Genomic DNA, 13,079 nt, shown 5'->3' with positions numbered 1-13,079 from the left:
AGATCTTTCTTGAAGCATTTTGTATTGAGACACTATAAATCAATGAGGCTAGCAGAAAGCTTTTACACCCAGGTGACACACAAATTTTACTTCTAATTGCAGCCTCAGGCCATATATTGCAGACTTCCTTTTCTTATGACCAAGCCCAAACAAATAATGGAGCATGTTTTTATTCCAGGTGCATCACCTGTCTACTCACACGGATACTCCAAGAAGAGAGGCTATGTATGACTGGTACTGTGAGCTAAACACTTCTGATCTGTTGAAGATATGTGTCTAGCAGGCATGATGGCCTCTTTTCAAGAATTAAAACACAAACCAGCCCAGGAAGTCTCTGAAGATCAGATACACTTCCACAAACCTTAAGTCCTATGTGTTGTTTGATTAGATTATGGGAAGTATAGCCTCAATAGTTATTATTGCTAATCCTTGCACTTTCTACATTTCAAAATGGCAGGTTTACACAACAGATTTCCTCAAACCTTCTACTACCACTAAACACATGAAATAGATACTTAATACTTTCTGTTTAACCTTGTTCAGCATATTTGGGGCAGGTAGAAACAGGAATGTAAGTGAGTACAAGCTGCACCTTCAAATAATGCAACAATAATGCAACAATAAATAAAACTTCATGGCAACAGAGTTTAACTGGATCTTTTATTGACAAAGTCTGAAAAACAGCAAACTGAGGCAACAAAACTTCACTTTGTTAAAAAAGGATCGTTTCAAGACAGAAATGAGGAATCCTTTAGCTATGAAGTAGAAAATACTATGACATGAGCAAGGAAGAACTGAACTTCTATATAAGAAATGTGGTTTTATCACAGACAAAATGACTAGGTTGCAAGATATCTCTAGTACCACCTCCTGCTCAGAGCATGTCCAATTAGATACCCAGGCCTCCACCCCATAAGGATGCATTCAGAGAACTGTAATATCTATTTTCAAAGCCAAAGTGATTGTTATGAAACATAACTGGAACACACAGGCAAAGAAAGTTTGGGCTGGTCAAAGTGAAACAATCTGCACTGTTTATAATTAATCAAGTGTGTTGGGCTGGAATGGACTGAAAGCTTTAGTCCAGCTTTAAACAGTCTTAACTGTAACTACTTATTAATAAAGCTGCAACTTACAGCTGCTGTTCAAACATGGGCCCAAGAGTGGCAAAAGGGTGCCAAGACAGACAAAGAGCTATTTTTTCCTGTCCTGAAAGGGAAGTTTCAACAGTTTGGAAGTGACAGCATTTAGGTTTGCTGCAGCATACACTGCAGACATTAGTCAACTGAAACTGCTGATTCACTGGCTTTCCCTTAAAGTCTTCTTTCAGGAAACACAGAATTTCCAGCAATAAGTGCACTTAGCAAATTCAGTAACATTTAATGACAAGTAATATTGTATCTATTAAAGGGTTCCAGCTGATAACAGTGCTAACATAATGGAATGTGTAAGACATACCCAAGCTTAGTTTTCCTCCTTGAAGGAGCATATTTGATTCAATTTTAAAGAAAGAAACTTTTGTTATTTCCAGTAAAGGACTAATAATTTGAGAAATGCATCTAATCTTCCCCTGAAACCACAGCTTCTCTACAACTTCTACAAGTTTCACTATCACCATCATAACATAAATCAGGGACAAGTAGTTCTTATCAGCTGAGGAGCTTCAGCTATACTTGCTTGCTTAAACCAGCAATTTTAAGGTAATACACAAATACCCACAAGTTATTTCAGATAGGGTGGGATGAAAGATAGACGCCTCTCTCTATTCCTCCCCACCTTCAGCATTTTCTGATGCCTGTGTTCATACCAATCAATACAGGACATTTAAATATTAGCAGTTAAATATTAAACCTTCCTCCCTCTCCCATTTAAAGCAGGTATGCTCAGCACACCAGGATTTTGATTACTCTGCAGTAAGTCCATTCACCTAGATGACACTAACATGATAGCAAAGACATTTTCATTTTCTCTCTCTAAAAACAGATAATGCTTGATCTTATAATTGTCCTATAGTGGAAATTATATTAGAAGAATTACCTTAAGAACTTCCAATAATGGCAAGTGGACATCAAATTTAAAAAAAAAAAAAAAAAGGCAGAAGATGCCCCAAGTCTTATTGTTATGTTTTTAAAAGAATTCCTGAACTCCTTACTCACATTGGCTCCTGCAGCTATTGTCTTTTTCAGCAGGGACACAGGGGTTGTGAGGTGTGTATCTGTGTGTCTGTCTCAAAAGAGCCCGAAAGTTACCTCTGCTGAATGTTACTGAATATTTATCATCGCCACTTGGGCACCCCACCCATGTGGCTGAGCAGCATCTACTCCCTATGGCTAGGGTGTAACTCTGGTCTGCGAATATCAGCTCAATGAGTTTCACTGTAATGAAAGCCGACTGAAGAAAAGCCACCCCATACAAAGTCTTTTTAGAAAGAAAAAAAGACTTCATTTGGTAGACGGAGGCATACAGGGTATCCAAGATTTTTCTATTAAACTGTTAATGCACAGTACTGTTTGAGCTGATGAGTAATAATTCTGAGTAAACAGCATGCAGATCTATTTGGCAAATGTCAACTTTTAACTGTTTAACCACTTACTACTTCCACATTGCAGCTCTGTACTTTCTGTTCATTATTCCATGAGCTTACCCTGATTCTAAGGGGCATTTACCACCAAAGTCAAGCTCAAAGCAGGACTCAATGAACAATATTGTTTTCTGGGAGACCATGTAAAAATGTGCTGCCACTCTGCCATGGGGAGCTCGACTGCCAGTATCAAACATTGACATTCGCCTTATTTCTATTAAATGAAAGTATACGCTGTCAAAATTATCTACCACAGTTGTTTTCAAAGTGAATTAATAACACCTTTGAGTTTACCACTTGTTTATGGAAATTATACTGGTTATTTATGGCACAGCCAGCTGCAAGTTGAGCCTGGTAGCTTAGTTCCAGTCACCTCAAGACTCAGCATTAGACTTGGCACCAAGTTTATTTTAGCCATGTACATCACTCTTCATTAAATAGCATTACAAAAATATTGACCAACATACCCTTAACAGCTTAGCAGTAGTGTCACAAGGCTTTCATGCTATCCGGTATCGAGTTCACACTTCCAAGTGTTTTCTTTCACATGGTATTGCATCCACAGGCAATGCTCTGCTAAGTTGCATTTTGGCCTGTAATTTTCAGGCATTCTTTAGGTATTCCAGAACGGCCTGGTTCACCAGTTCAGCTTTACAGTGATCAAAAGGTTACTTTAACCTTTATGTGCATTTGAATCTTCAGTCAAATCATATAGTTAGCTGATTTAGAGGAAAGATAGGAGTAAATCATCTCAACTACCTTTTGGGGGTAGGGGTTTGAGAGAAGGAGAGTTCAAGACGTCTACTAAGATTTATAAAGACTACCTGTTAATGCTTTGACTAGATGGAGGAGAAAACTTTTTAATTAGGAACATATGGCAGACAGTGATCACAGCTTTCACGGATACAAAGATTTAAGATTATCTTAACTGCATATACATGTAAAGCTTCAGACTCAGATAAGCAGCTCCCAATAGAATAACAAGCAAGCTCAGCTATCAAGCAAGACACTGCTGAACGGTCCAGCCTTTCTTCACCCAGCCAGTCCCCACACTTTGGAAAGTATTAGAAGCAGCACAATCACTTAAGAAAATTAACCCAAACGAAGCAGCATGAAGAGTTACTTCTGGAAGGAAACCAAAAATCAAGACAGCAGAGTTGGAAGGGCTGAAATTGATAGAAGAGCAGCAAAAACTTAACACTTGTGTACACTAGAGAAAAATGAAGTTCAACGTTTACTTGGTTATAGGAAATACTGTACTGCACAAATACAGGTCAGGTAGCAATCTGCAGATAGTTCTAGAAATGGATCAAATTTAGTGGTTCTCAAGCCAAATAACAACAAAAAAAATCATGGTGTTGCAAAACAGGGTAGCTGACAAGACACAAAATAATCTCACATTCTATACAACATCTGTAATATTCTCAGTGGGAATACTAGGTCTAATTTTGGTGCTGTACCTCAAAGAAAGATAAGGACTGAGTAGGGAAGAGAGCCATACAAAGTATCAGGGAGTTGTAAAAGACCTCCACGTGAACAACAACTGAGGAACTGGGAGCTGTTCAGGTCAACATAAAAAGACAGATTAACTGGTCAGAAATTTTTTGCTCTGGCATCTACTGCTAATAAAATAGTAGCATGAGAAAGTTATCTCCATTAGCATTTTCCAAAGTTTTTTAGCACAATTAAAAATAATCCCATAGATCAATATTTAAATACAGCATTCAAACAAAAGCTTGACTTGAAGCATTGTTAATGTGAAATTTCTTAAGGCAGCTATTAGGTTGAAGGAATGGGTAGATGCACTTGAGTCTCAGTCTGAAGGTGAAGCACTTCAATTACAGAACACGAGGAACAGAAATACTCTGGGTGCTTATCACTAAGTTGGAAGTGAAATTTAAGGTTTGCTCAGAGTTTCAGTAAAGTTAACTCTCGCATAACCTCTTATACTTGAGGTCATGAGAGACAACACAAAGATAGAAGGTCAAGTTTAAATTAAAGAAATACTTTAATATTGTATTTCAGTATTTTACCTGATGTCCTTCATACTGAGAAGGTGATTGGTACTACCAACAGATTTAAGCAATCTGACTAACTCAACCTTTTAGAATTGGAACAACTAGAATGGTTTGAGGAGGCTCTTCTAAGAGTACTCTGTAGATTATTTTATTATATTTAAGATTCTTCTCAAGTGCACTTCACTACGGTGCTCTGTTTTCAGCCGCTGGGAGTTTTACTTTTGTATGGTGTTGCACTCATGTTAGACTAGCCAAAGCCCATCTCTACACCTTGTCCTCTCCTCAGACACCCACGAACCTGGCTGCCTTTTCTGCTTCAGCATCACAGTTGCTGTTAGTAGTAATATTTTTCCAACACCTAACAGCACATACAGTAACTCACAAGCATTTTGTGAAAATTTCAAGCTGACAATGGGGTGGGGTTTTTTTTCCACAACTGTATCATAAAGTGCCCTTATTACCTGCAATCAAAATTGTGCTGTTTAAAGTTTGCCCTGCAGTTTTCTAAATTAATCTATAAACTAGGATCCACATTCAGAAAATAATAATCTCAAAGCAAAATGTCTGAATTCTAGTTTACTTGTTTGGAAATGTATCAGTGTTTAATAGAGGAAGTGAATAAATTGTTTTAATACTTATACCTAAATTTGACTTCATTAGCCTGCCAAAATCAGCTTTTTGGTTTTTCACCATTTTAACTAGATCTGCACTTAAAACAATGCAAAAAACTGGGATGTGAAGCGTCTTGCTGAGTCTGAAAACTGACAATTTAAAAAACCAAGCTGTAGTATACATTGAGGATTCCACAAAATTAGAATTACAAGCTATACTATCTTTGACCCCCTGAGGCTGCCATGTCCCCTCCGTCCATGCTATTTGGGGAAAAAATTGCTAGAAAAGAGACATTTTATAAGTTTTACTCTTCCCAGTGTTTCTGTATAACCTAAGTAACTGACTACTCCTCTCCCACTGTCTAATCAACAGCAAAAACAATGGAGTGACTACTTCAAGGTAGCCACTTAATGCCTTTCACAGTCCGAATTTTAAATTCATACCTCTTGCTCTAGATATAAACTCTTTGTATATCACCACTTCAAAATGAAAAAGGGAACCTACGTGCTCCTTACATGCCAAATTCGTTGTATATGTAGATATCCCTCTGGAGAATGACTTTTTCCAGTTTGACACAGCAAAGACAGATTTTGTAAGAAGTTCAGCAAGACTTAAAACAGTATTTCAGTTTGACAAGCACAAGATTTTGAAAACCAATGACTTAAAACACTGTCAATTTATTCTGCTGAAGTCACAGAGTCAATAATGAACACATGCAGAACCTGTGTTAGAAAAAAATTAAAACTAAACCGGAACAAAATGGGACAAACCTAAGTTGATCCAGAGTTTCTTATGGAACACTATTTCTAAAGAAATTCTCAGCAAGTTTTCAATTCAGGTGTTAGATTAACATTACAAGAAACCATTGTCTGTATCTCAGGAGTTCAAGTTAATTTACTCAAAGTAAGTTTAATTATCTAGATGGTTCTTGCAGCAAACAGCAATTCACTCCCTTCATCTATACCTTTAGGAAGCAACGCAAGTTTCTAAATTCACATCAACTCTACCAGAATACAGGGTAAAGAATGAAAACTTCAGATAATTTTAATGTGTAAAGAAACACTTCCCACTTCAGTGAAAAAGTAAATCTTGTTTATTCATACTACATAGCACACATTCATGTTACTTGTTAGAAGTTACATGCTGCAGGAGTCCACGTTCTCTACAGGGTAACCCAGACATTTTCTTCTGAGCACAGAACTAAACATTTAAGCCAGTTTCTCTAATCCCAGGTTAGAAATTCCATATTCCATTTTCAAACCATGGTAGGGACGCGGAGTCAGTCCCTCAATTTATTATTTAAGAAAAGAGTATGGTTTTAAAAGCATCGATACCTTGGTGCTTGTGCACCATCAGTGTTTTCACACTGGAGAAATGTGGAAACTTAGTCTGGTCTTGAGTTCTTCAGCAATATACATTTCCATTAGATCCATCTAAGAAAAGGTCATAAGCTATCCTAGACCTGACTTCCTCTTAAGGCACGAGAACAGAAAAGCTTCTTAATGACACACACCCTTACAATCAGGTATTTTACAGATAAAGTATCTGCTCAGTACCTTTAAGTAGAAGAAAGGACTCCTGGTTACACATGAACTATTTTCTCATTTGCCTCACTGATGGTCTTGTAACTGTTTTACACTTTTCCCTCCTCCAGTTCAGGGAGTTTAATGAGCATTTTGGAAGCTGTACTTGAAACATTTAACCTAGTAAGTATTCAAGAACCTCAATACAAGAAAAGGTTAATCCAATGATGAAAAAAAGAGCAGCAAATTCTAAAAGTTTTTATGCTTGAACATTAGATGTTTTACATTTCTTGGCTACCAGCTACTCATTGGTGTTGCTAAGCAGAAAGTTTTTCTAAGTCTGCTTATACTCAAATTTAATACAAAATTCATTTTAAATCAGTGTTTTCTCTGTTCCGAGCACAATGAAACAGTCACAAAGCTGTAGTCCATCTTTCATACTCTAAAGATAAACAACCTTGTGACATGCTACAGTAAGTCTCACAAACATACTTTTGTTAGCAAACAGCTTAAGCAGCCTACCAGAACTACCTGCCCACTCAGTAAGCAACAAAGAGCTTCAAAAACAAAGAAAAAACTACTTTATATAGCAGTAGACTCAAGTTAATAAAAATGACCACTTAGTAAAGGAAATAACTTCCTCTGTCAATTTTACTCAAATTATTATGCGTCACTTCAAGAACCTAGTTCTCAAACAAAAGCAATTTTTATCTGGTAACAACAGTTTGTCAAGGAATTCCTTGACTTTTTAAAACCCGATCAGGACAGTTCCTTCAGAAAATTTCAGACTACGCAGACAAAAATCTGAACTTTTCAGTGAAATGGGATGTTTTGCCTCATAAAAGCCCATCTTCTCCTACTCTCAATCAAGTGTTTAGATATAAGACTTCCACAAAAGTTGAAGAAAATTAAAGGATGGGTAAGAAGTTACTTAAAACTAAGTGTTGTTCATACAAATTCAAATGAAAAATGGGATTAACTTCCAGACTCCAAGAAAATCTATTTTTCAGATGCGATCTATGTTATTAAGAAGCAGTACATTTTTCCTACAAAGTTGTATATAAATTATAAGATATAGCACTAACCACTCAATATAGAAAATATAGAAACAAGACATTTGGAGACACATTCTTTGAGAAACATTAGCAATAACCAGAATGAAAACGGATTTGGGCATTTCTGCTTTATATTTAATTACACCAAACACTATTTATGTGCATACAGCATTTTTCCAAGGCTTCTGATGATAGCATGTCTATGTATTTTAGTAGGCACAGTTAAGTAGGAACAGATGCAGCTCCACACCTACAACATTCACCAAATGAATCTGCTACTGTGTTACAAAGACAACAGAACCTTGTACTGGAAAAAACGCTAGTAACTCACGGTTTTCTGAGATTTAGGTATATGCTTTTGACTTGAGTCTAAGCTATTGTTATAAGACTGCATTACCTTTCGCTGTTTTCCTTGTCTTGCCTTGATCATGGTATTTAGGTGCATACTACAAAGAGAATGCTTTTAAATAATGTATTGCTTTAATATATTAAATGGTTTGATGGTTTATTTAGAAGTGAGGTGACATAATATTCCCCTCTCCATTTAAGAATGAGAACTGCTATTTGTCTTGAGTACTGGAAACACTATAGAGTAAAAAAGGAATATGCAACAAACTGAAAAATGTCAAATAACCATGAAATGGCAAGCTACGCATACTTAGAAAGCCATCAGATTCAGAACAGTCAAGCCCAGTGTTATCACATTAGGACAGCAAATGCAAACTGAACTGTTTCTTGTCGGTTCAGCATATACAGTAAGAATTTTATTTCCACTTCCTACTTCTGAACATACTTTTCTTCAGTTTATATAACATTCCAGAACACAACTCACTTTCATTTAGCAAAGAGTAGAAAGATAACTTCAATAAAACAACCAAAAAAAGCATTCATTACTCCTATCCTGATACTAACTCCAAGTAAATACTCAAAAAATTGGGTAGTGGAATTATCCATGAAACCTCTCATTTCACTGTCTTAAATGTGAAGGCAGATCTGGTACCAATTTATTTATTTATTTAAAAGAACCATTAAATTCTTGCAGAGCATGCAAGTTTAAACTATCCAAACCAAAATCAATATTAAAAGAAGCTTTTTTCTTTTAGTGGAAAACCTGCATAATTAATCAGGCTTCTTCACGAAGGGAGGTCACTTTTGGAATAGGAGAGGTCATGTTCCTCAACACTCATTAACAATCTGAAAAGGAAGCTGAATAAGATGAATTAAGTCTACCAATAACGCCAGGCAGAAAAAAAAGTAAACATACACCTCATGATAGGTGCTGGGGAGTAAAGCAGGAGAAGAAAATTCAGTGTTGATAAATACAAGATTTTATAATTTTTTTTGTGACACAGAAACAGGGCAATGAAGCTGGTGAGGGGTCTGGAGAAAAAGCCTTCTGAGGAATGGCTGAGGGAACTGGGGTTGTCTGGCCTGAAGAAATGGAAGCTGAGGAGAGGTTGTAGAGAGGTGGGGGTCAGTCTCTCCTCCCAAGTAACAGGCATTACCACAAGAGGAAATGGCCTCAAGTTGCTCCAGGGAAGGTTTAGATTGGATATTAGGAAGAATTTTTACACTGAAAGGGTTATTAGGCATTGGAAGAGGCTGCCCAGGGAAGGGGTTGAGTCACCATCCCTGGTGGTATTTAAAAGATGGGTAGACATAGTGCTTAGAGATATGTTTTAGTGATGGTTTTTGCCAGTGTTAGATGATGGTTGGACTAGGTGATCTGAAAGGTCCCTTCCAACCTAGGCAATTCTATGATTCTATGATTCTAATTCCAAATTTAGATATACAATGACAAATTCTAAACTATTACCACTCGATACTTCCATATTATGAATAAGCGGTTCCATGCAGGAGTGAATGATGAAAAATACCTAAATCCTGTCTTAAACTCTGCTCTGCACAACCTCAAAGGGATGTCTTTTCCATGCTGTTCTTTTCCCTCTTTTAAGGCTGTCCTTAACTGTTGCTGAGTTCAAAGATGACAATTTCATGCATGCAATGACCCAGCCTGTATTTCTGCTTGTCTGGATTTACAGATTAAGTTCTGCGTTTCACTAGCTAAATCATTCACCAAACCTTGTCTGAATTGTAGCCCAGGGTTATTAAGTTTCATGTCCCCACAACTCCATACCTGAAGACCCCCATGCCTGCAAAACAGTTTTTGAAATGCCAGCTCTATGGATGTGTAATCCAGCAACTTGTTCAGAGTATCCTCTTGAGACGTTTCTCTCAGGTATTGCAGTAGTAACAAATGGCAGTGTTTTTGCCTCAAGAATACTCCATGGTTAACTTCATGTTTTTTGCACTAGACTACAGAAAAGAATCTTGGTTTTGCAAGTTAATTTTGTGTGTTTTAACATTACCTCTGTACCTAAGTGAAGGCAAAACGCCAAGCTAAAAATGGACTAATACTCTAATTGAGATGATTTTTTTAGAGAACCGTTATCAAAAGGCAGCACTTTAAATTTAAGAGCATGTACTGCTTATTGCAAGGATTGCCCAATAGAAGGTGAAACTTCCTAATTACACACAGTACTTACGTAAGCAATACTTCAAGAAGCTCAAGGTAAGAATACATACTTAGATATCTATTTTAATACATATTCCTGTAACATCTGTATAACCCAGCTGCAGAACTCACATTGTGCTAGGTATTGCGGTTAAACTCAACACCTTGGGGCAGTGCCTATCTTGTACCTGAAAACATAATGGATGCTTTGCGTGCTACGTACTTTAAAAACATCTGACCTTTCAAGCCCTTTAGGTAAAATGAAAATAACCGAATTCATTGGTAGAGATAAGGAAGAGATCAGGAAAGCTGAACCAAAATGCTGATGAAGAATAGGGCCTTAAAAGACAAGTAGATTAAAGTCAGTAATTAGATATGGTAAAAGCAGCCAAATGATGAAAGAGAGGAGCCTAAAACCAGAATGATAACCTAGGAGAATTGACTCTTAGACTAACAAGTTTAGTATCTAGGACAGATAAGAAACAATTCAATAATCAGGATGAGTGAACCAGGAATAGCAAGAGAGGATGGACAAATGCATTAAAAAGTCACTCAAACATAATGAAAGCTTTTTCTTTTTCAGGCTAGAGAGCTCAAGAAAGGTTCACAGTTGTTAGCTCAGTTGTTTAAACTCTTATCTATGAAGAACAAGCAAAACAATTCCTTCAAAACATAGTTAACACACAGCTTCAATCTTGCAGCTTTTACCTGTCATAAATACCTTGAGTACTTTAATGACTGTACAGGGAAGCTTACAACTCTCTGCAAGCATCAACAGACCTAATGAGGGAGTAAGAAAGGAAATCAGAAAAAAACCCACATACCTTGTGTTGTTCTATTGCATCTACCCACTGTTGTCTGTGGTCTGGGTCCTGAGCTCGGAGGTACCAAACACTATCGTTTACGCTAATATCAAATCTGCATTCGTCAAAGTCATGGGGCTGTGACAGAAAAGAGTGTAAGAGTAGCTAAAATTAGCAACATTATCAACAATACCTCACAGAATATTTTGACACTATAAAACACTGTAATTAGAAAACCCGGTCTATACGGTCTTGAATTCATCCAAGATTCTAAATTCCATTTTATGTAGCTGTCTCAAATAATGAACATATACTCTTATAATGAAAAACGCCAGTCTTCTGAAACAGAAAAGCCTGTTTAATACATTCTTATTAAATAAAGTTGTCACAAAAAAGGTCCACAGACACATTGACCAAGGCTTCATACTTCAAATTCTTTAGCAAAATAACGACTGGACACAGCCAGGAAAAGACACCTATAATTTTATTATTATTATTATTTCAAAGCATGGAAAAAAGAGGTTATTGCTATCAGTATTGATCTTAGATGGAAGGGATACATACATGGTAGTAAAAAGTACCAGGACAGAAGCACAAAAGCAGACTATGGCAAAATGACAAGGAAGGGCAGGAACTAAAGGAAGCTCTGCCCAAACTATTTTCACCATGTAAGACAGGATTGTCAGGTAATTGGGAGCAACATCCAATCCTTTCCAGTATCACTACTCAATTCATCTAACTTTCAGTTCACATGCTTCAAAATACTAAAAAGCTTTCACTAGCATTACAATGAAGCTGCTAAGGAAAGTACATGGAAACAAAACAATGATCTAATCAGTCCTGTGCCCTGACATTGTCAGTTCAAAGCTACTCCTTATCAAATATCCAACTGAGCACAACATTCCCCACCCCACCACCCCCTTGAAAACTATTCTTAAAGAAATATAACACAGGTATAGCTGAATACCTTTTTGAATTTGAATACAAAGAAAAGTTACACATGCAAGTAACTATAGGAAGCTGACAGGCTCTAATTAGGGCTAAGGCAAATGACACTACCCGAATCATAGAACACCAGGTCAGAAGGGACCTCAAGGATCATCTGGTCCAACCTTTCCTAGCAAAAGCACAGTCTAGACAAGATGGCCCAGCACCCTGTCCAGCTGAATTTTAACAGTGTCCAGTGTTGGGGAATCCACCACTTCCCTGGGGCGATTATTCCAATGGTTGATTGTTCTCATTGTGAAAAAATTCTCTTGTGTCCAATCAGAATCTACCCAGGACTAACTTGTACCCATTACCCCATGTCTTTTCCATGTGACTTCTTCTAAAAAGGGAGTCTCCATCTTCTTTGTATCCACCCCTTAAATACTGGAAAATGGTGATAAGGACCACAACTACTGATTCCAGGTGCTAAAGACATGTCTACACATTAATAATATCCTTTACAATGTAAGAACCACTCTGCAAATACGTTGCGTTGGTCCCTTGTAGGTTCACAAGGGCAAGCCAGCAAACCTACTCCGACAGGGGCTCTTCTCCACAGGTTCACAGGTCCAGCCACAAGCCTGCTCCAGTGCAGGCTCTCCATGGGGTCACAGCTTCCTTCAGGCACATCCACCTGCTCTGGTATGGGGTCCTCCACAGGCTGCAGGCAGATATTTGCTCCACCATGGACCTCCATAGGCTGCCGAGGAACAATCTGCCTCACCATGGTCTTCAGCACAGGCTGCAGGGGAATCTGCTCCAGCACCTGGAGGACCTCCTCACCCTCCTCCTTCACTGGCCTTGGTGTCTGCAGAGTTGTTCCTCTCCCGTATTCTCACTCCTCTTTCCCAGCTGCTGCTGCACAGCAGTTTTTACCCTTTCTTAAGTACATTATCACAGAGGCACTACTATCATCACTGTTCAGCTCAATTTTTGACCACAGCCAACTCAGACCAGATAGAACTGGTTCTGTCAGATATAGCAG

The 13,079-nt window shown here is 37.7% G+C and overlaps 1 protein-coding gene across 2 annotated transcripts in view; it reads right to left on the bottom strand.

Moving 5' to 3' along the window:
- Positions 1–13,079, bottom strand: part of CERT1 (ceramide transporter 1) — a 71,447-nt gene that overhangs the window by 37,209 nt on the left and 21,159 nt on the right. For both annotated transcript variants that reach the window (XM_074165836.1, XM_074165837.1), the window contains exon 3: positions 11,129–11,245. In XM_074165836.1, coding sequence (XP_074021937.1) covers positions 11,129–11,245 — 117 coding nt within the window. The remainder of the gene's footprint in view (positions 1–11,128; positions 11,246–13,079) is intronic.

The sequence above is a fragment of the Numenius arquata genome, chromosome Z, assembly GCF_964106895.1.
Source record: "Numenius arquata chromosome Z, bNumArq3.hap1.1, whole genome shotgun sequence".
In the NCBI taxonomy this organism is placed as follows: domain Eukaryota; kingdom Metazoa; phylum Chordata; class Aves; order Charadriiformes; family Scolopacidae; genus Numenius; species Numenius arquata.
This window is presented reverse-complemented; position numbering and strand designations above follow the sequence as displayed.